Source organism: Silurus meridionalis, chromosome 4 (assembly GCF_014805685.1).
Source record: "Silurus meridionalis isolate SWU-2019-XX chromosome 4, ASM1480568v1, whole genome shotgun sequence".
In the NCBI taxonomy this organism is placed as follows: Eukaryota; Metazoa; Chordata; class Actinopteri; order Siluriformes; family Siluridae; genus Silurus; species Silurus meridionalis.
The window spans coordinates 30,184,953-30,207,871 of record NC_060887.1 but is presented as its reverse complement, the minus strand read 5'-3'; the positions used below and the strand labels follow the sequence as shown (position 1 = coordinate 30,207,871).

Here is a 22,919-nt window from a genome sequence, read left to right as displayed (position 1 = left end):
AAATAAATACTTGCAAAATAAGTATTTTCCCAAACCAAACTATTTGTCAGAAAAAAAGCCCAATTCAATTACATATATTCATTTAACAACACACTGGCATTACCCTCGACTCCTATGTTTCTCATCTTTGTATCAAATTATTTCTTTTAAGAATTGCAGGCATCTGGAGATGACAAACACATACCAAGAATTCATGCATACATATCAATGTTTCTATTAAACATGTAACAGATATTAGATACGATTCAACTTTGTCATTGTACAAGGTACATGTACAGAAATAATGAAATGCAGTAACCAATGGAATGCAGGTCCTATTATAAGACCCTGAATGCAGCACATTTTATATCCTGAAATGCAGTTGTTAGAATGTCTCACTAATATATGGACACATTTTTACATTTTTAAACCGAAGTAGTAGATTTATTTATTAAATTAGCAATGAAAATTACTGCTAAAATAAACATTTCCAGACATTTACATTGTGTGTCATACTGTACATCATGAGGGAAGTGAAAAAGGGAAAAACAATGAACTTGCTAGTCATGCTTAAACAGGGTATAGAGTACGTAATATAAATGTTTAATGTAATAGTTAACCAAACAATACACAATAGTTCAGTTAACACAAATGTAGTTATGTTTGTTCAGTAGTTCAATTAACCCAAATGTAGTAATAGTTTATAGATTTCATTTTAAAGTATATTTTACTTTATATATTTTAAAGTATATATATATAGAAAAACAACCCTGTTCTAAAATAAGGATTACATCATGAATGACAGTGAATATCTCCTCTGTGTATCAGCACAGGAAGTTTATAAGGGGAAAGAGGATAAGGGAGCATACACATAAACATAACCAGAACTGTACAAAGTGTACAACAGGGAAGCAGGTGTTTTAATAATTACTGAATACAATAAAGCATTGAGGCTTCGCTAAATCAAGTAGGTCTTATTTTTCTTTTCGCAGATCACATATTTTCATTGTTTGTTGCCAGGTGTTGCCTGCGTTTACTGTACAGTTTATAGTAAAACATCCAGTGTATTTTCTGGTATCCGTCATAATCAATGCAGGTATTAAAAAAAAGAAAAAAGGGGAAAAAAAAAGAAAAAACAATATTAATGCAATTTTAAAGTAGGGTGTGGTTCTATTTTCTTTTATGAACAATATTTAAAAGGCATTTTAATAAACAGGATAAAAAAGCCAGTAAATAATCTAATCTAATCAGAAAATGTAGGATATCTTTTTCTTTCATCCAAGATTGTGATAAAAGATACAGGATTTATTCATTTTTTATTTCTTATCACAAGTGTCTGCCTTTAGTTAACTCATGATGTATATGTGTCTGCTTATATATTTTATATGTTTGTCTTGTGTCGTTAATTTATGTCATAGGCTGTTTGGAGAATTGTTGTACCAGTGATGATGTACCAGACTGCTTCCTATAAACATGACAAATTTTTGAATCTTCTCAGATCAGGATGTTTTTACCCTTGATGATGTTTTTCCTTCATTTAAACCTTTATCTACATTATCTACATGGTTGCCTTATAGCAGGAGTCCCTGACCGCCATCAGGTGAAATCCGGGTTCGCACACAACACAAAGAATGGCGTTACTTGCTGAGATGGCGAGGTGTAATATGATTTTTAGATAGATAGATAGATAGATAGATAGATAGATAGATAGATAGATAGATAGATAGATAGATAGATAGATAGATAGATAGATAGATAGTACAAGCAACGAATTGTAAAAGATTAAGGATAGATAATTCAATGATCACACTGAGAAAAAGGATTAAAATTGTTTATTTAAAATGTTTTATTATTATTATTATTATTATTATTATTATTTTATTAAAAAAAAAAAATATATATATATATATATATATATATATATATATATATATATATATATATATATAAAATTCAAACTCCCCAAAACTGCACAAAACCAATAAAAGGAAAAAAAAGATAAATATATACATAGACATAAAACAATGCAGATTTAACAAGACTGCTCACAGAAATACAATTGCAGTTAACTGGGTCACAACTCAGTACAGGAACACTCAACGTAGTCAGCGCCCCCAGCTGACCAAAAGTAACTTTGGAGTTTCTCCCAGTGACTTTAGGGAAGCTCATGGTGGCATTAACCAAGATAAAGTGCAGCTTATTATCCCTCATCTTTTAATTTTAAGACTATTTTTTTTTACCTCTCAGGCACGGTAAATAAACATGACCCCATATACACCCCACCATCTCAGCAACCTGGAATTCGTCTGATAGCAGGTCTGGGAGTATTACAATGATCTAGACCAGAGGTGCACAAACTTTTTCATATGAAGGGCCAAAGATCCACATGACTGAGTGCCAATAGCCGAAAATAATTGTTGCATCGTAACAAAAATTATATTAAAATGAAAGTTGGCATTTTCTCATCTCATATGATTTTATAGTAGAAATATATAAAACATGAGTCTGTAATCTACTTAACTAATGCAGTTTTATTTTCAAAGTTCTAATTCAGCAAAACATTCAGTAGTTAAAAAGAAGGTTTTGGGCTCATGAACATTTTATTAGATATCAATCAGTTCTATTAATAAATCTTTTCACATAAACTGAGTTGATTAGGCAAAGAGTCTTGTTACGAAAATGATAATAAGAACATTCTAGCAATAATAAATCATAGTACTTGATATACTTAAGTACATTTGAAGGCAAATATTTTTGTATTTTTACTCAAGTGAAAGTTTAAAGGGAGCAATTTTACTTTTACTGGAGTCATATTTTACCTCCTGTATCTCAAGTACTGGCTTTGTGTACTTCGTCCACCACTGTTTACACATCAGAATACTGTAAATGTCGGCCGTGTCCAACATATGTTTGAACTACAGAACGTCCATGTTGTCTCTATTCATACATGCAATAAATATCTTTTATTATACCCTGCCTTTCTGTCTTCTTATGAATCTGCATTTTCCATTCATTGAGAAATATTTACCAGATTTACCAGTTTACTTGCCTGTAAATTGTGCTGCATGCCAATTTAGCAAACTTCCTCTCACAGTGTAAAGTCTAGCTCTGTATGCAATAAATGTGCGAAGGAAAGGTATAGATTGTGAGTGAACACTGGAGACAGTATTTGTAATCAGCATTGAAACAGCAAGCATTCTTCGTCCACTGCTAAAATCACTGGCCATACTGTTAATACATTAATGCTAGTATCAAAGGCATGGTGAAACATGGTGACAAATATTCCTGGTGGATTAGATGAGAATTTTTTGTTTTCTATTCATTATATTATTTGTTTTGAGGAAGTGGCGCCACCTGGTGTTCCAGATTATAAACACAGATTCTCAACTATGTTTAGTTGAGAATCATTCTGGTAATCAATGGAAATAAAGGACAAATGAGCCAAAGACACATTTCAGCACTTTAATTCAAATTATTCAGAGGCACAAATGTACTTTAAAGGGCTACTTTCCACTATGGTGCATCCACATGTGCTACAATCAGTGCCTTTCTTGTTTTATATGCAAATGGATAGTACAAGTTTTGGTAGAGCGTGTCAATCACAGCGCATTTGAAACATAGGGTTTTGTTCTTTAAATCAAAATGATTAGGGGAGTTTGATTTCATATATATATATATATATATATATATATATATATATATATATATATATATATATATGATCACTCTGCTACATATACCACTGTACACAGGTATTACATATATATACTGTACATTCTTTCTTTCAGACAGCCATCACACACACTTACTTCTGTCTTTTTTCCCCAATTAAAATCAGGCTGAAGCAAGCATACATTGTTTTTCATTTCCCTTAAAAAAATGTATGAGGCATGTTAAGTTTAACTTCTTCACCCTGTCATTATGGACACATTTTTTATTCATTTGAAATCATATAGATTTATCCCAATTCCATGTGCTCCTGCCTCCCACACTGAATAAATAGTGCTAATCAGAAATTTTTTAAAACAACATTTTCAAACGGTGCTAAAACCCATTTATTCATTGTTCTGGTCCCATAAAACATTTTCCAATCGAACCAGAAAACCAATGCATTTCATGTTCCAAATTCTTCAGGGGACAGTAAAAGGAAAAACAATAACAGCATCAAAAACCTTACACGCACGCATACACACACCGTTCCCACATTTTACTAAAATTAAACATAACACTTAGAGTAACGTAACTGAAGTGCAGAGACTATAAAACAAATATCGCAATAAGACTAAGTAAACTAATACATCGGGGATGTTAAACAAAAGTCCATCAAAGTGCATTCATTGCTATTCCCTTTTATGGCCAGTTCTATAAACATTTCAGGTTTCAAAATACTGCAGAACTAAAAAAAAAAAAAAAAAACTGTTCTAATATATTCAGTGATGTATCCCCTTTTCATCACAGAGTCTTGCACGGTATTGGACATTATAACAAGGTCAAAACCTTGCAGAAGGTTCCAGGGAATCCAGCCTCACAACTCTCTCAGCCAAGGTTTAGACATTACTGACAGGAAAAATATTTAAGCCATACAAGCTGCAATCACAGAAACAAGTTTATATGTTCAGATACAAGTTTTCTCCACCTACTGTGCGTGACTGTAAATAAACCTAACCAAATATACTCTCTCACAAAGGTACACACACACACACACACACACACACACACACACACACACACACACACACACACACACGCACCAAAACACCTTCCACTATGTTTTTTTGGCACAAATCATACTTTGATACAAAGGACAATTATATTACCTTAAAAAATGTTAAATGATTCGATCAAACAGTACTTCCTTTCACAATACAAGCTCATCAGGCTTACTAAACATTTCCTATAAATCTGGTCCTTACATTTCAACTAAATTGAATAAAAACAAAATGTTGCCTACAGTAATGTACAGCACACAGACTATATTTATGCTCCGACTGTTTTAGCCTGGATTTGAATTATCTATACCCATACGGTGTGTCCGATTGTCACGAATAAAAACATCAAGTGCCCCGGCATTTACTCGAGCAGCTGTTCATCTCATTAAAGGCAATTCCTACTGTAAATGTGGGGAATACAGCATTGGTTGTAACTTTGCTGACCACTCAAAAAAAAAAAAAAACGTGATCCGCTGGACGATATTTAGTTCTTTAAATAAGGATTTTGGTCTACATCTTCAAATCCACTAAACTTACAATTGTCCAAGCTCTTTGTGCACGCAATATGGCTATTTTCCTGCTGCGCTGATGGGACATAATGAACACCTTAGTAATGCACGTAGACAAAATAAACCCTTAAGCAGCGAGAGAACGATGTGCTAGTGATGCGTTAATAAAGGAAAACCAAAAAGATCGTATTCACGTCAATAAAATTCTTTCATGAGGACATGCAAACATTTGGCAAACATACCACAGCTAGTCCTGTACATAAAACACAAATAAATAACTCACTAGTTCAAGATGATCACATTTCTAAACTTGGTGCAGATCGCAAAGTTAGATAGAGATTTTCCTGGTGAAGAATAAGAACAATATAAAAACTAAAAACACCTATATATATATATATATATATATATATATATATATATATATATATATATATATATATATATATATATAAATATATATATAAAAACAAGATCTATACTGAACTATAATCATTTGACTATATACACTAAGACAAATACAAGTGACAAAGGTTTCTTAAGAATAATGCCAGAAAATTGATCTACTAATATATTAAGCATTTTTGTAGTGAAAATTATTCTTTTTTATGAAATTATTCTTTTTTATGATAGTATCATTAGTAGAATAATAATAATAATGATACTATCACTATTAAGTGTCAACAAATGAAATGGTCGAAGATCTATGGGCCGAAATGTCTGGGTAAATAAAGGTTCAATGGCATTGCTTTAAAAAGCCTCTTCTGTTGTTTTGAAGAGCGTAAACTGAATCAGTAGCTTCACTGTGTGTGATTTTAAATGCAAACGTATATGGTTTAAAGGCCAGAAAACAGCTGGCTACGCCTCCTCATACTACATGTAGTGCTGAATATATGTATGAGAAGTGCCACCAAGCTGAAGTGTTTAATCATGGGCCTCATCATGAGCAGCACATAACGAATAACAGTAACACTAATCCTACCTGTCCTACTGAAAACTGTAATGATCAGACAAAAATAGCTTTGCAATCTCAATATGCTCATGGCTGTTTTAACAAACGTACGTGAACCTTGAATGAAGGAATCAAATCCTTAAAAAAAAAAAACAATAAACAAGATGTACAGCATTTACTGATATGACATCCTTCATTGAACACATCTGAACAAGGATGGCAGAGGATAAAGAAAGAATCTGAAAACAAAATGAACATATAAAGTCACTGAGTGCCGTTAGGTCTGTTGTGCTTGTTTGTGCTTTGGCCTTCCGTGGTTCTACGTCTTGCCTGAAAAGTCTTCCTGCCAAAGGTCATCCTCTGCCTCTTTGCCTTTTTCCCCCCACTAAAGGCCAAAACCGCACAGTTTTCTCCATAAATGCCAGTCCGACATAATGCCACAAACCCAAATCCAAGCTTCCCAATGAAGGCTTTTCAAATACAGCTGGGAAGAGAGTTAAGAGTAGATGGTGATAACCTCTTGTCCACCACCACGCACCAACAGGACCCGGTTGAGACCTTCTAACAAAACCTCCAGGAACTCCATGTCTGAGGCACGCAGGTTAAGAAACAAAAATGTTATTTTTAAAATCGCACTAAAAAGACATTTACCAGAAGTATTTAATTAATTATACTGCTATTTCTTTAATGTATTTGTGTTGTGTGCTGAAAGAAAAATTGGTCTATTACAAACTTTCACACCTCAAATAAAAAAGATAATGAAAAAATTCTTAGCCCCATTTTTACTGTTATGGATAAAAATGGCAAAACTGTAAAATATTGTGAGTTGAGCTTTGCAGTCTGCAAGAAATAAAAAAAAAGGCACCAAATGGATGACGATAAACAATTACGTGAAACTCACTAAACACCTACAAGCTATAAAGTGCATCAGGAAGTGCACAGCTATTATTACTAGTATTGTGAACACTTATTTACATGTAATTTTTTATTTGTATTTTTTTCGTTAATACATTTGCAAACAAACTTCTTTTCTGTTGTCATTATGGAATATTGTTTGTAGAATTTTGAGGAAAATAATGAATCCATTTTGGAATAAAATTGCAACAAAACAAAAAGTGGGAAAAGGGAAGCGAATACTGTGAATACTTTCCGGATACACTGCAGAGCAAACAATACTAAAGTTAGATAAGGATACAGTTTTCGTCTCCTCCACGACTCTTTGGTGGCCCAGGCATGTTGAGAAGGACCAGCTGAGCATCCTGTGACTTGTTAAGAACCACTTCGTTCAGCTTCACCGCCGTGTGCATGCGCCTCACATTCAACTGGTTGCTGTTTTCCAAAAGTGTAGAGAGAGGGAGTAAATATCAACAGAATGATGTCTGTAAAAACCTCAACGGACAGATGATAAACCAGAGACACCAAATACAGGGACAAAAAGAGCACTTTAAGGTAATGAATGGTGCAAGCTGGCAGCTCCAATAGTGAAGACTCTAGTGCGAATTTATAGTGTATAATGTAGTTATAATGTAGTGTTGTAACTAATTGGTACAATCTCTGTACCATTTAAGTGATTAACATGTAGAGAAATTTCCCTGTGTTCAGTGCTGTGGTTTAAAACTTCCATTTAACTGCAACAAACACAAAATACAATTACAAACCCAAGATTATGTGAGAATTAATTGTTTTAAAGTGGCATAATGAAGTGGCACAAATTCACAATAAAGTCACCTGAAACCTTGAAGAAATTGTAGTTCAAAATATAATTACAGCAATTTTGTAATGTTCTTCAGCAAACAAAGAACATCTAATCATTTAACATCTAGGTCGAATTGAGCAACGTGTTTGAACAAGCTTTAAAATGATAATTTCTTGAAAGCTTCAAAATAATAATCTATCAATTATATGCCAATATACAAATATAGGCCAATCACTACCATTTTAAGTGCATGTAGGATTGGGGGGTTACATTTCTATTAAATCTACAGGGTGTTCAAAAAGTCAAGGACTGAAGGGAATATGTTGTGTAAATACTGTATGTTCATCTGAATATTTTTTTTAATGTTTTTTTATATATATATACAGTACAGACCAAAAGTTTGGACACACCTTCTCATTCAAAGAGTTTTCTTTATTTTCATGACTATGAAAATTGTAGAGTCACACTCTACAATCATGAAAATACAGTCATGAAAATAAAGAAAACTCTTTGAATGAGAAGGTGTGTCCAAACTTTTGGTCTGTACTGTATATATATATATATATTTTTACAGGTTTATTATTTATTTCATATAACATTACTATTCTATTAAAGAGAGAATTTGGGGAAAAAAGACAACTAACCCCAGACAACTATCTTATGAATTTCACTTAAACAAGCATATACATAAAAAAAAAAAAAATACAAAACAGTATTTAATCTACAGGGTCAGAGCAACTAGTAACTTAAAAGCGCATTAGTGGAGGTTAAAGCGCATGGCACTAATAGCTGGTGAATTGAGCAGGATATGCACATGACCTCGATGCAAATTACAATTAAACACACATACGCAATGCAACACAATCAAAACACATGCTCTCCATCACATCCTGATTAATTTGCCAGTGTTTTCAGACATATTGATGCAAGAATAAGACTTGAACCAAGGTTTCTGACACTCTCAAACTGACACCAGGTGCTGTGGTCTGAAAAGCACGTATTGTTTTGATTGACCATCATGCTAGCTAAAGGAATTTATGCAGCAAAAGATATTATGACATTACAGAAGCATGCGTCCGCACTCTCTCTTCCACAAGCATACAAATAGACAATTTGAGAGGATAATTTGTAATGGACTGAGGAGACGAGACAATTACAACACAGACACATGGCCTACATTAAAAAGAAAGTGAACTTACAGACTCTCCCACTCTCTGGAAAGAGGAAAATGGGACAAAACAACAGAGACAAACTTAGACGTTGCTGCAAACCCTTCACGAGTACATCATGCCAACCATCCCAGCAATTTTCGAAGGTACAATTGAAGCTTAATGCTGTAATCTGTGATTTGTCTAATCACACATACTGTAAAACTTTAGGAACAGAAATTACACAATGCTTTAACCCAACATTCTCAATCCCAGAGCCAAGGATACAAGTTCTTATTTAACCCAATGTGAGTTAACCTTCCTGGGAACTGGGTTTAGGAAATACTGAGTCAAAGCACTGTCCAACATTTGGTTTACTACCTGAGTAAAAGCATAAAAAAAGACACTACACACATAGGGCTGTATTCAGAGTTGCTAAGGTAAGTCTAGTATTTACATCAATATTTACATGGGGCATACAGCTGCTTAGGTCATTTTCTGGGTTTTCCATTCAGGTTATGAAAATCACCTAGGTGTAGCTCACATGGTCATGGTTGCCAAATTTGTCTTGAGTGTGATATTGGGTTTTTTAAAAGATAAAATTCGGTGATATTGGGTTTTCCCACCAAACAGCTGCCTTTAAAGAAAAATTGTCTTAGACAATTAATTTGAACAATTTGACTTCCACCTTCATTATACAATAGCTGATTCAATACTTTCAATTATTTATTATTTAAATATAATAATTTAGGCTATTACTTAAATAAATGTTAGTTGCCAAATAAATACCTTGATAGGTAATTTAATGTTCTTAGCTGTTAAAGAAATATTTAATAGCTACACTTACTACTTGTTCAAACTGCATCCACAAATAAAATGTGATCCATACATTTTTTTTTTTTTTTAGACACATGTAACACTGAATTGAGACTCTTATGTAATTATTATTGACCTTAATGGTATTAGTTTTTCTGCAATGTATTTTCAACCTAAAACATGAATTTCATTGAAGCTGTTATCGATCAAGAAGTTCAGAATCATGTGCAATGTAATGATAATTAATTCTCGGGAAGTTTTTCTTTGCCACAGACGCCACCGGCTTGCTCATCAGGGACAAACTTACACATAAAGAACTGTCTTATTCATTCTTTATCACTGCATTATCTGTGGAAAGCTGCTTTGAGACGTGTTCATGTATGTGCTATAAAAATGTGCTATAAAAATAAAAATTCATTTAATTAATAATCTGCGACTCATCTCTCTGAATTAAGTCTGTAATTATGCCTAAGATCTGTATCCTGACCGGTGCAATATCTGTAATAAAATATGCTTAACTTGCTTAATTCATCTCTGATTACAGCCCATAATGTCAAAATAAAAGACTTAGTAGTCATGGAAGGAAATACATTTAGACTTAATTATAAAAGTAGAAGACACTGTATTAAAATTTCCTTGTTCTTGTTGTTTCCAGATATATAGCATACTGTATGTTTTTCTTTTAATAGCAACGTATTATTGCACATACAGCATTATTTATCACTGAGTAAACATTTGGAAAGTGTTTAAGAGTTTTAAATCTTTGATAATTAAAGTATGAGTGTTATTTATAACATCGTCGATTACTTGCGGACACTGATGTTGGCAATGAGAAGGTATATTCGTTAACACAGAGACACAGGACACATGGTGAGATCATGACCGTTAGTCTAGACAATGTGCCTACACACTGGGCCATGCTGCTGAACAGAAATGGTTTGCAAAATCCTATATGCGATAACCGACACAACTACTACACATCATGCAGGCTTTGTCCTTAAATAAACACAAAACAAAGTCATAATAATATTAAAAGCCAGAAATATACAAAAATACTTCTGATCATGTGGGAAATCATGCAAACTTCTTCATGACGATATAAAACCTAACCCTATACCCAGTCATTAACCATAAAACAATTTTTACACTTGTTAAAAAAAACAAAACTTGTACAGTTTTTATATAACTGTAATAAAGAAATAGAAGTATATTCATTTTCACCTTCACATTGACAACCACAACATGAACACTGTTCCAAAACTACACCACCAAAATAAAAATATATCATTTCACTGTGCTTGTGTACACTCATCTAACCAAATCTCTGATTTTGATGCGTACATTAAAATGAAGAAATAACTCGAATTGTGGCACTTACGGTTTCATGTTGAACATATCCCGCACGGCCATGTTGGCATTTTGCTCCCGGTTGCGATTGCGTTCTCCAATGAACTTCTCTTTGGTCCAGGTCATGTCAATCCGTTCAGGAGCGGCTTCAGTTTTGTCATTAATAGCAGCATGGGATGCGGTGTTCTTGTCATGGATGAGTTGCGCCTGAGGAATCGTCATGAACATTGGATCAGTTCAACATGAATGAATAATAGCCAGAAACGGAAATTATCCTTGAGAAATTCCAATGTTGGGTCATTTCTGTCCGAGAATTCTGTTAAAACTTTGATCAAATTAATTAAACATATTGGGCTCATAATAAAGAATAATATCTTTGTATCATTTAGGCTCATGTAGAGAAGGCAGAAGGAGGAAGCTCTAATTTTGCAAGAAAGCAGGTTTGGCATTATGTATTAATGAAAACACTTTTGCAGGTCACATATTATGAGGAGCGAATCAGATGGTTTACAATTGTGTTTTACAATTATGGATCGCAGGGTAGATAACTTGCTAGTTAGCAACTCAGTTGGCAACTGTAGCTAGCTCCATCAACTGCCAGACATGCATGCAAAAAGTTTCATAGCTCCTTCGTTCATGATATAATAGACATAATCTGATACTGTATTTGCTCAGTTCAGCGGTGACTAACTGAAGTTAAGATGCTCCCCACTGCGAACAGCATCACCAGCAACCAAAATGAAGCCAAAAATCTTTACAAATATTTTGAAATCTCTCTTATTTTCTAATGATAATTTTTATTTTTTTTATTTTGCATAATAAAAAGTAGTAAAAAAGGTTCTAGCTAATTTAGCCAACAAATACCTATAACTACAACAGCAAACATGATAAGCATGCTAGAAGTACAAATGTTAATAGACTTTTGTTAGTTTTATTTATGTATTCTTGTATTAAAATGATTGGCCTATTGAAATATAAAAAAAAACCTTTTAAGTAACTTCATTTGTTAACAAATTATAACAAAAACAAAAACAAAAAACAACACTATTTAAACAGAAATGGTGATGAAAGTGTGTTTCATATGTGTACCAAATCATCCATGCACTACAACATATAAAACACACAAGAAAACTTATACAATGTTTACTTTTTAAACAAATGATGCAAACTATTAATATGCATGAAGAAATGGTATTATACCAACAAGTGGCCATGCAATGTTATACATATCATTTGTGAAAAAGGTAATGCACGGGAAATACAAGCTTCCATTCGCTGCTTTTTTGCTGGATAATTAAAGAAGAGTGTGCGTGGTGTGAAGCTCTCGCTAAGAGAAGGGTAAATAATAAGGAGAAAAGGAGACAGGAAGACTATTTATGGTAACAAGGGGTTTAACAAGGAGGTGGAGGCCACTGTGCACGGTGCCAGAGATTCATGCTGAATGGGAGGAGTCATGGAGATGGATAAACACACAGTTACAGAGCCACCATGTCACTTGATACCAAAGTACCAGAGAGCTCTGTTTATAGATTAAACATTCATCTAATCGTTTGTAGTTTTAATTGCCAGTAAAGCTCTCTGCACTTCTTTGTGGCTTTGTAATTGTGAGTGTTGGATCCAGGATGGTTTTCTTGAAGGGCACGGTTTTCATATTCGCTACCTCGTTCTCCATTTCGTCCTCCAGTGCAGCACCTTGGTTACTTGAGCCCGAGCTCTGAGCCCGAGTGTGGTTCTTCCTCCGAATGGAGCTACGAGATTCGTCAGTGATGCTCTGAATCTGAAGCGGTAAACGCCAGTCCCCATTGCAGCAACAATATAAGAGATGTCATACAGCTACGTTATAGTGTGCAACAAGGATTAATGCTTTTATTTTTTTTAACCTAACCCTCTGTACTCTAGGGGCGCTGTATCATTGCTGACCCTGCGCTCTGACCACAGCTAGGATATGCTAAGAATGAATGTCAATGTGCTGTAATGTATATGTGACAAATAAAGGCTATTCTTTTACAGGAGCTCCTCTGTTGGATCGGACCACACGGACTAGCCTTTGCTCCCTATGTGTATTAGCCTTGCCGGCCAATAACCCTGTCGCCGGTTCACTACTGTTCCTTCCTTGGACCACTTTTAATAGATACTGACCACTGCAGACTGGGAACATCCCACAAGAGTCACAATTTGGCTCTTCTCAAACTCGCTCAAATCCTTAACCTTGGCCATTTTTCCTGTATCTCAACTCATCAGCTTTGGTGGACAAAATGTTCACTTGCAGCCAACTAAATCCCACTCACTAACAGGTGCAATGATGAAGAGATAATCAGTGTTATTCACTTCATCATTCAAAATGTTATAATGTCGACGTTATGGTGTATGTATATACAGTGTATATTAAATTATAGTTACACTGAAATTCATAACATGATATTTGAAATACATAATTCAATGGAAGTAACAAAATTATGCAAACTTTTTATTGGATTTTGTAAAAATCGTGTAATTTTATTAAGTAAGGGTCTACGCCATGTTTCTTGATGTTTCTGTGCATCTACTCAGATCAACATAAAGCAATTCAATATTATTTGATACAAGTGGTTAAGGCATTGTCAAGGCATTGGACTTTGGATCCAAATCTAAGCCACACCAAGCTGCCATTCCTGGGCCCCTGAGCAAGGCCCTTTACCCCATTGCTACTCAGCTGTTTGAACAAGATAATTCAAGTCGCCCTAGATATGGGCGTCTGCCAAATGCCGTAAATGTAATGATACTAATTATAGAAAATCATTTAAGTCTATATAAGTGTTGGGTGACTTCACAATCGCAAAAGCAGAACAAAGCGATAAAGCCGATTAAACTTATCGAAATACACTAGCATACAATGTAATTTTACGGTCGCTTCAACAAAACAGATTAAGAAAGTTCTGACAAAAATGAATCAATAAATCATACATTACCTCTCTCTCCCTCTCAGTCCGGGAGAGATGCATCTGCTTCAGCATCTGGGAGCGCTGCTCCATTACAAGGGTCTTCTCATAGGTGAAAGCTGAGATATCATTATCATGCTGTTTTCATAAAAACACAGACCAAAAAAAGAAGTGCGTTTACAATAAGGCTGGGATTACGAGGTAAAGATATCGTCAAATCTGTACGTGAGATTACCATTTCGACCACCTCAACCTCAGCATCCAGCCGAAGGTGGTACAAGAACATCTGAAGGTCTTTCTTCATCTGGATACTGTTGTCGTCCATTTGCGCTACGGTAAAGATGCGCATCTTACACTTCCTCCACACCTGATTCAGTCAAAGAGAGACAGCAAATTATTTAAACGAATGAAACCAATGAAAGCTTGTTAGCGAGGCTTTCTTGATCAGTGCTGGTGTTGATGCATGATTCAGTGTGTTCAGTGTTTGGTGTACCTTGTGCTGACGAAGCAGGAAAGGAAGCAGCATAAGCATTCCTCCATCGTGAACCACCCACCAAACATCTATAGTGCCTTCCCTGAGCCGCTCCTGCCGAGGGAAACTGTCCACATTCTTAGCTACCAGCAAAGCCTGATGAGCTGCTGTGGTCTCTCGTACAGTCTCTGCAGAATACAGAGTGGTTTCAAGGTTAGTATTTATATCACATACACTGATCAGGCATAACATTTTGACATCATAACATAATGAGCGGTGAAGTGAATAACACTGATTATCTCGTCATCATGGCACCTGTTGGTGAGAATGATATATTAGACAGCAAGTGAACATTTTGTCCTCAAAGTTGACGTGTTAAAAGCAGGAAAAATGGGCAAGCGTAAGTATCTGAGGGAGTTTGACAAGGACCAAACTGTGACGTCTAGACGACTGGGTCAGAGCATCTCGAAAACTGCCGCTCGTGGGATGTTCCTGGTCTGCAGTGGTCAGTATCTTTCAAAAGTGGTTTAAGGAAGGAACAGTGGTGAACCAGCGACAGGGTCATGTGCGGCTGAGGCTCATTGACGCACGTGGGGAGCAAAGGCTGGCCCGTGTGGTCCGAGCCAACAGACGAATTGCTCGACAGGTCAGAACTGTTTCAGCAGCAAAAGGGGAACCAACACAATATTGAGCAGGAGGTCGTAAAGCTATGCCTGATCAGAGTAAGCACAAAAAACAAATACAAAAAAAATCAATACAGATTTTGTGAGACTAACCAATAAAATTCTGACATGAGAGAGGGTCATTGGACTGTTTCCAGGAGCTTGGCCATGCCATCAGGACCGTGTTGTGCTTCATGCCCCCGAGACCAGCTGACTGGATTAGATGCGAGACGCCATCACGTAAGTTGGACGTCACCACCACGTGACAGAACCCCTTGGTCTTTTCTGCAGACATGGTTTCTTTGATGTTCTACAAAATAAAAAAAAACATATATATGTAGACACAAATAAGTTATCTTATCAGAATGTACATTGTTTCACTTGTCTTTTTTGCCTCATCTTCAGTACTGTTTGGTTTGCGATAAGAACGGCAGAACAAACTGATGTGTGTAAGGATTAAAACACCTGGAGACGTGCCGATTGTAAATATTACACAAATATTACACACACAGTATGGGTCGGTTTAAAATTAAAGCGCTGACATAAGAAAAGAAAGGGCCTTTATACTCGTCATGTACATTACAGTTCAGCGAAAGTCTTTTCTTCGCATATCAGAGCGAAGGGTCAGCCATGATACAGGGCCCTGGAGCACAGAGGGTTAAGCATGTCTGCATAATCTCTTCAATTGTATAGTAATTACATATAAGGATAATTGTCTTAAATTATAATTACTTTATGTCTGTGGGCAGACATATAAATCGGATGACCCATATATAAAATAACTAACATTTTTATCCTTTCGGGGCAAATATTTTACTGCAAACACCAATGGAAGCTTTAACTTGTCAATACAGGACAGTGGCCATGGTATTAGGGGGATAATCCACAGACAGGTGTGTGTTTTAATTCACTACAGTTTTTTCTTTCACTATTTTTACTTTTTCTTTCAATAACTATGTTTCTCCATTATCTCTTAGCTAATCAATGAAGTGGTTCTAATATGGCCCCTATGCAGAAAGGGAAGTTACTAATAATTATTTTCAAAAACATGTCTTATATATACTCTTATTCCCCAACACTATAACGATACATTGCAATCTTCTGTCCTAAAAACCCCCAAGTTAAAGCTTTACCTCTGTAGGTATCTCCGTACGAACTGTTCCGAAGCACTGGCACTGCAGACTATTTCAATAAATACTAAAACAAAAACTCTCCTCAAAGAAAAACACCACAACAACAATAACACACAGTATGTTTTATACAAGTCCCTGGTTCGAAAGCAGTGATTCTACTGAAAAATACTCTGAATTGCAAATTCATAACAAATCATAATTCACCGATTAGAAGGCATTCTTTAGCTTTACATAAGGCAAAGAAAACAGTAATCAAGCAACATTGTGTTTGATGGTGTTGATAAAATATTGTATTTGAAATGAACTGTTTAATAATCAGACCTCAATAAAGCTGCAGTTTTTCACATTGCCACTAGATGGCAGTGTCTCATCGTGCTTTATACTCCGTATGACAATTTAAACTTGTAAAAAATTGAATTCTAGCACATGCAAAGGACACACATTCCCCTGCACTAACACAATCTAACCGAGAGCAAATGAATTAGAATGTATTGGATAATGGAAGTAGGATGTCAGTAAAATCTTATAGATATCACTGGGTAGAGCTGTGGTCTTACCTGGTCAGCTATCTTGGCTTCTCCCTCCTTGGTGAGGTAGGTACCTTTCAGCACAGAGCCCACAATGGTGAGGCCTTTTCCTGCCTTCAGCTGTGTGGTGAGGGAGAGAAGACGAGGGTGCTTCACTTTCAGCTCAGAGTCTAGTTTCAGCAGCACCAACAGCTGAGGCCTAGAATATGAGTGCAAGGGAAAGATGTGTACAGCAAGCATCAGTTCTCGATGAATTCTCAATAGTTTCATCGTGCTTGCATTCTTACATGGTGATTTGAAGAGGTGTAAATAGGCCTAAGAACTTCAGCTGTAATCACATAGACAGTTGTTAAAGAATAATGATTTGTATGTTTTTTAGGCAAAGAAAACGTTGCAGTACATTTTGACTGAGCAGTAGTGCCTCTTTTGAATCATCAAATATTAAAAAATGCACCCAAACTGGATGTCACTGAGACAGCTTGGCAGAATGGCCCATCTTTAGTTATGAGAAAAATAGTTGCAGAGAAACATGATAGCAACACGATTTAGGTACATATTTGTAACTTAAGAACCACTGAGAAGGGTCAGGGTGGATCTCGCAAAAACACGAGGTTCAAGGTGGGAGAATTTTCCCCAGGGTAACCATTCATATGCGCAATCATTCACTTGTCCATCTACCTCAGGCAAATGACCATATTCAATCCACATGCCTGCATGTTTTCTGAACAATGTATTCCAGAGAGCCATGAAAATTCCCATGCAAACATACAGAGAACATGCACAACTCTGCACAAGCAGAAATCTGAGCTCAGGATTGAACCCAAAAGCCTGGCGCTAGAAGACAGCAATGCGACGTAGTGCGTCACCGTGTTGTCCTATTTCCTTACAATGTGTCTTTATTCCCACCAGTGAAAATCTGCTTTATGTTTTTTACCAACATGGATTTTTACAGACTGGCGTAATCCTGAAACCCCACACTGCCACTCCTCATTCCTGCTCTGTTTTAAACCAGTTCAAATATTTGCACTGGCACTTGTAAGTGTAGTTGCTGTACAAATATATAACAAACCTATGTAATTTTACATTTACAAACTTTTAGGATTAACAATGTTGATTAGCATGTTGGAATAATACGAGTAACGCTTTATTAAGAAAAACGCACGTCAGCAAATTTAATCTGTCTGCAGCGACACACTGGCATCAAGCCACATAAAGAGGCTTAAGCAACAATGATAGTGCAGAAGGGCACTGGTTTCATTTCAACACATGACGTTTTGCCCGCTCGGACAGATGGCACTATGAGTTCTTGTTTTCTTGGCATCGGATTACGGCAACCCTTGGATAGTTGGACTGAGAAAGAGGAATAGATTTGGTCACAATGCTGAGGGTCAGATGAAGTGCTGTAAGGGCAGGTGATTTATTTGGTGTGGGATTAGTAAAACTCCAAGCAAATGAAATGGTAATTGTTTTTGGATTACTCTAGTAAAAAAATGAGGACACTATAATCTGGGTAGTATTGAAAAAGAAATCCGATTACAAATATTTCTCCATATGACGTTTTGAATATTATTTACATTAGAACTCTCACCTCCAGTTTTTAGTGTGTGGCGGTGCTTCCTCCAGCCGAATGAGAGCGTAACGAGCTGCGTTGAGCGACAGTCCACGGAAACCATCGCCCCACTCTTTCTCAGCTCTATATACACACAAATAATGTAGCCAAGGGGTTAGCTGTTTACTTTTAACACTTCTTGATCACTTCTGTGACACATAAACCACTCAGAACGGCAAATCAGCTTATACGCCTACACATGCAGTACTGCTGATCTGGACATGCTGGTCACAATGGTGCTTCCAATTCTGCTGAACTGAGCTTACCCTCTGTATTCGATGTATTTGTAGATACAGCCAGCAATGACAATGGCCACCAGAGCGTAGTACCAAGAAGAAATAAACATTATGGCAAGACAAAGGCTCATTCCTAGGAAAGACAGTGCCCTGTAGGAGAAGAAGGGGACATAAGAGTTTGTCCTTGACAGAAATAAAAAACAAAAAAGCAACTGTTGATATTTTGCTGAGGTTAATTACAAAAATAGCAAAATGCTCACCTCCTCGACTTTTTAATTAAAATCAATGAGCTAATAAAGAAGACAATAACCAGATGAATTGCAATATGAGTAATCCAAACCATCGATTTTTCAAGCCATCTTTGAAATAACATGAGTAGTACAGGTTTTGAAACACTTGTAAACATTACACATGGCAACACAAACCACTGGCAAATTGTCCTACTCGTTTAGAAATCCCCTTATAATCTCAGCATTGTCTGTATTTGGGAATGACGTGAGAGAATCACACTATGGACTAGTGTGACCAGAAGATGAGTTGGTAATGGGATTTACACAGCAGGTTTGAAGGAAAAGGAAAGGGGAGTAGTCAAAGATAAGGCAACCCTCATCTCTGAAGCAATGTCAGCAGGAAGACAGTGTTTTTAGCCATTAAGAACCTCCTCCTCATGAGCACCGGAGCTGCACGGATATGTCATGGAGAACCAATGTGTGCATCCTTATAGTGCGTGTCTTCTGAGACATTTGAGACTCTGTAATTTGAGTAGCTAAGAGGAGCAGAGCAGGTTTCCATGCCTGGCTGCCACGATGATCCAAACAACTGTCAGAGGCCACTGACCCCTAGGAGGCTAACAAGCCTTTCTACACATGCTTCATTGGTAGAATCTAAAAAAATATCTACACTGATAATGGACTAATGCTCACCAGTGATAGTACTTAAAGCGAGGCCGCCAGTTGGGGGTTCGCAGGAGGGTCTGAAGAGCACAGGCCAGGTTCACAAACAGGTAGCACATCAAGAAGAACCTAGACGACACGCACATATAAAAACACACTGCCACAGTCATAATTCATAATACAGCTTCATAAACAACCTAATAAAGTAAAAATAGGTGAGCAGGAAAATGGGAATAATAAGCTAAGGAGTGTAAAGTGGTTTGAGGGTCTATTAAAGTCATCATCATCATCATCATAAGCTGACAGTGAGACGTGAGGATAAGTGAGTTCGGGCTGAATTATATAGAGAAGAAAAATGGAAATTAAGAAGCGCAGGTGAGAGAAAATAGCAGGAAATAGAGCACAAAAATGAGGGCACCTTTGAAAAGCCCAAAATTAGGAGGAAAAACATTTCTGAGAAGGTAAAAAAAATTGCATAAACAAAAAAGAAGGAAAAATACGACTAATAGAAAAGTATTATTACAGCACTATAAAGGAACACATGAGCTCAAGAGAACTAAAAGGACTTACATGGACAGGATGGGAGCCACAGCATCGAGTGAGGCGATGAGAATGCCGATTTCACAGATCCCAGCAGTAAGCAGCAGCGCCCATGTAGGTTCACCATTCGCTTTTCCGTGTCCAAACACCTGAATACAAGACAGTAAGGGATCCGTGTTCACATCACAACAAATAATACACGTCTACCCGTTTTGCTGTGTTTCCATGACGTTTCCTTGAGATTGTTTATGATCACATTGAGGAAAATAAATATCACATGATCTAAAAAGTCTTGAGGAAAATTTTTTTCCTCAGGACACTTAGAAGATGGCCTGCTACCCTGTTCTATATACAGATGGCAGTGGACTGGCTGATGAAGAAGTCCTGCAAAACTTCAGAACCGATTACGTATGCCGATTTATACTAAGTTAGTCTTTGACTTATGATAGTTACGTAAAAAGTATAATAAAATACTTTTCCATTTTTATAGCCATTGTTCTGCATACAAGGCAATTTGGACAACTACTAACTTCCCCGTGTCCTTTGCTGACACTTGCCTTTCAAATTAAAAACTCTATACAGTAGATCTATTTATATCTGAGCTTAAAATATTGTAAATGTACACAGCGTAGACACGTATGAGCAGTGGTGCACAGTAACAAAGTAAATGTGTTCTGTTACTGTACTTAAGTAGCTTTTTATTTGGGAGACTTTTACTTCAACAATTTAAAGACAAATATCAAACTTTCATTCAACTAAATTTTTGGAACCAGTCGTTCCTTTTTGAGTGCATAAAAGCTTAACTGGTCGAGCCTCCAATCAGAGTCGAGCGCGCGCTCTGTTTTGAACTATTTTCTGTTGAACTGTTTTGATATCTTCTCAGCACCTACATACAGTTCAGCATCAGTTCAACAGCAACCAGAACATTTTAAAACTTATAAATGATGAGAAAAACTCCTTACTCTGACTTGTCACAACACCCATGACCTTATTTGCATAATTTTTTTGAAGTAGTTAAAAAAGAAGGTTTTGGGATCACGATTATTTATTAGATATCAACTAGTGTTTGACTCGTTAATTATTCCGACGTCTGACTCGTTCTATTAATAGATCGGTATGCTAAGAGTAACAGAGTTAATTGTGCAAAGAGTCTTGTGACAAAATGATACTTAATTACATTTGAAGGCAAAAACGTTAGTACTTTCACAGTTTAAAGGGGGCACTTTTTCATGAAGTCATATTTTACCTCCTTTATCTATCTTCATCCACTGCACATGAATGATGAATATAATGTTTTGCAATAATTCTGAATACATATATATATATATATATATATATATATATATATATATATATATATATAATTTATAATCTAAAACAGTATCATTTAAAAAGGCTGGATTAAGGAACAGGAATGACTGTGATAAATGAGTGAGTTAAGTCTATAAATACAGTAAGCTCTATTCCCCACCACACAGGAAGCTATAATTACTCATTACTTCACATGAGCCAGAAATAAAAGCAACCGTGTGTGTGTCACCTCCAAGAAAGGCACAATGCCATCTCTAGCGATGGCCTGCAGCAGCCGAGGGGCGCCGGTGAGACTCTGTAAACCGGCTCCACAGCAGGAGAAGAACGAGCCAATCACAATTACCCAAGGAGAGGGCCAGGATAAAGTACCAATCACTAAGTTCTTCTTCACGGAGTCTCCAAACCTGAACAAAGATGCAAAATATTACCTAATTGTAACTGACATAATTCACCTTAAAAACTGATTAAGGTCAGTATCTACAGACTATTTGGAAGTTGCTTCTCCTATATCTGTTCACCTCTTTTATTTGTATTTATTTATTTTATTTATTTTCAATTTTTTAATCTTTGCCAGTTCATAATTGTTTTTATGGCAACTTTTGTATTTCCTCTTTATTATTTATCCATTTTGTACTTTTGGAATAAAAATAAATAAATTAGCCACCCAACTACTTTGATATCTGTTTACATTTATTTATTTATTGACTTTCAACCTTCAGGTTTTGGTCTGATTTATTTATTTTTATTAAAGTAAAAATACTCACTTGTCTCGGAGGACAACTCCTTCGATGCAGGCACCAAAGAGGACTACACAAGAGAGGTCTAAGTTACATAGTTAAGAAAATGTTAATTAAAAAATACAAGAAATATAATAATACCAATAATTATATAATATAATAATAATAATAATATAATAGATTTTACAAGGAGCAATTTAATATATACAATTTGTAACTAAATTATCCTGTATATCCTCTAAATTGCCATAACTAGTTAGAAAAAAATGAAGAAATACTTCAGGCCGGACCCAAAAAGAAACAACTACTGGGACTAATATTCTAAAACTTCAGGGACCATATTAAGGATACAGATAAAGGTGGTAGTTGCTATGGCAAGAATGGTTCCTGTGGGAATGGACCTCTGTGCATCTCGCAAATCTCCAGAGCGGTTGGATCCAGCCATGATACCTGGGTAACAAAAAGAGAAAAGCAAACAAAAACAAAACAAAAAAAGAACAAGCAAAAATGTGAACCTTTTTTTTTGTTTATTCATTATAGATCAAACTGAATTTGAATTCTAAATTTAATTCAAGGGTTGAATTTGAATATCTTCCTCATTTACTCTTATTGTTTTATATACACCAAATAGTTCTATATATTTTAAGAAAGTGTGGAAATTTGCCATCAGTGCTGATATGAACACTGTGTTACACTAAGTACACATGAGGCCACAAAAAAAAATTGGG

The 22,919-nt window shown here is 35.8% G+C and overlaps 1 protein-coding gene across 6 annotated transcripts in view; it reads right to left on the bottom strand.

The window, feature by feature from the left end:
- Positions 1 to 6,306: 6,306 nt before the first annotated feature.
- The window catches only part of slc12a7b (solute carrier family 12 member 7b), a 76,707-nt gene continuing 60,094 nt past the window's right edge, over positions 6,307 to 22,919 (bottom strand). For 3 of the 6 annotated variants that reach the window (XM_046846038.1, XM_046846041.1, XM_046846044.1), the window contains exons 10-26: positions 22,543 to 22,641; positions 22,219 to 22,276; positions 21,684 to 21,858; positions 20,174 to 20,292; positions 19,634 to 19,732; positions 18,741 to 18,860; positions 18,454 to 18,558; positions 16,896 to 17,064; positions 15,320 to 15,515; positions 14,565 to 14,731; positions 14,307 to 14,438; positions 14,102 to 14,209; positions 12,814 to 12,930; positions 11,185 to 11,360; positions 9,042 to 9,056; positions 7,342 to 7,475; positions 6,307 to 6,734 (exon numbers count right to left, since the gene is read on the bottom strand). In XM_046846038.1, coding sequence (XP_046701994.1) covers positions 6,643 to 6,734; positions 7,342 to 7,475; positions 9,042 to 9,056; positions 11,185 to 11,360; positions 12,814 to 12,930; positions 14,102 to 14,209; positions 14,307 to 14,438; positions 14,565 to 14,731; positions 15,320 to 15,515; positions 16,896 to 17,064; positions 18,454 to 18,558; positions 18,741 to 18,860; positions 19,634 to 19,732; positions 20,174 to 20,292; positions 21,684 to 21,858; positions 22,219 to 22,276; positions 22,543 to 22,641 — 2,081 coding nt within the window. In that variant the 3' untranslated portion in view covers positions 6,307 to 6,642. The remainder of the gene's footprint in view (positions 6,735 to 7,341; positions 7,476 to 9,041; positions 9,057 to 11,184; positions 11,361 to 12,813; positions 12,931 to 14,101; positions 14,210 to 14,306; positions 14,439 to 14,564; positions 14,732 to 15,319; positions 15,516 to 16,895; positions 17,065 to 18,453; positions 18,559 to 18,740; positions 18,861 to 19,633; positions 19,733 to 20,173; positions 20,293 to 21,683; positions 21,859 to 22,218; positions 22,277 to 22,542; positions 22,642 to 22,919) is intronic. The other 3 variants (XM_046846039.1, XM_046846042.1, XM_046846043.1) reach the window with 3 other exon arrangements.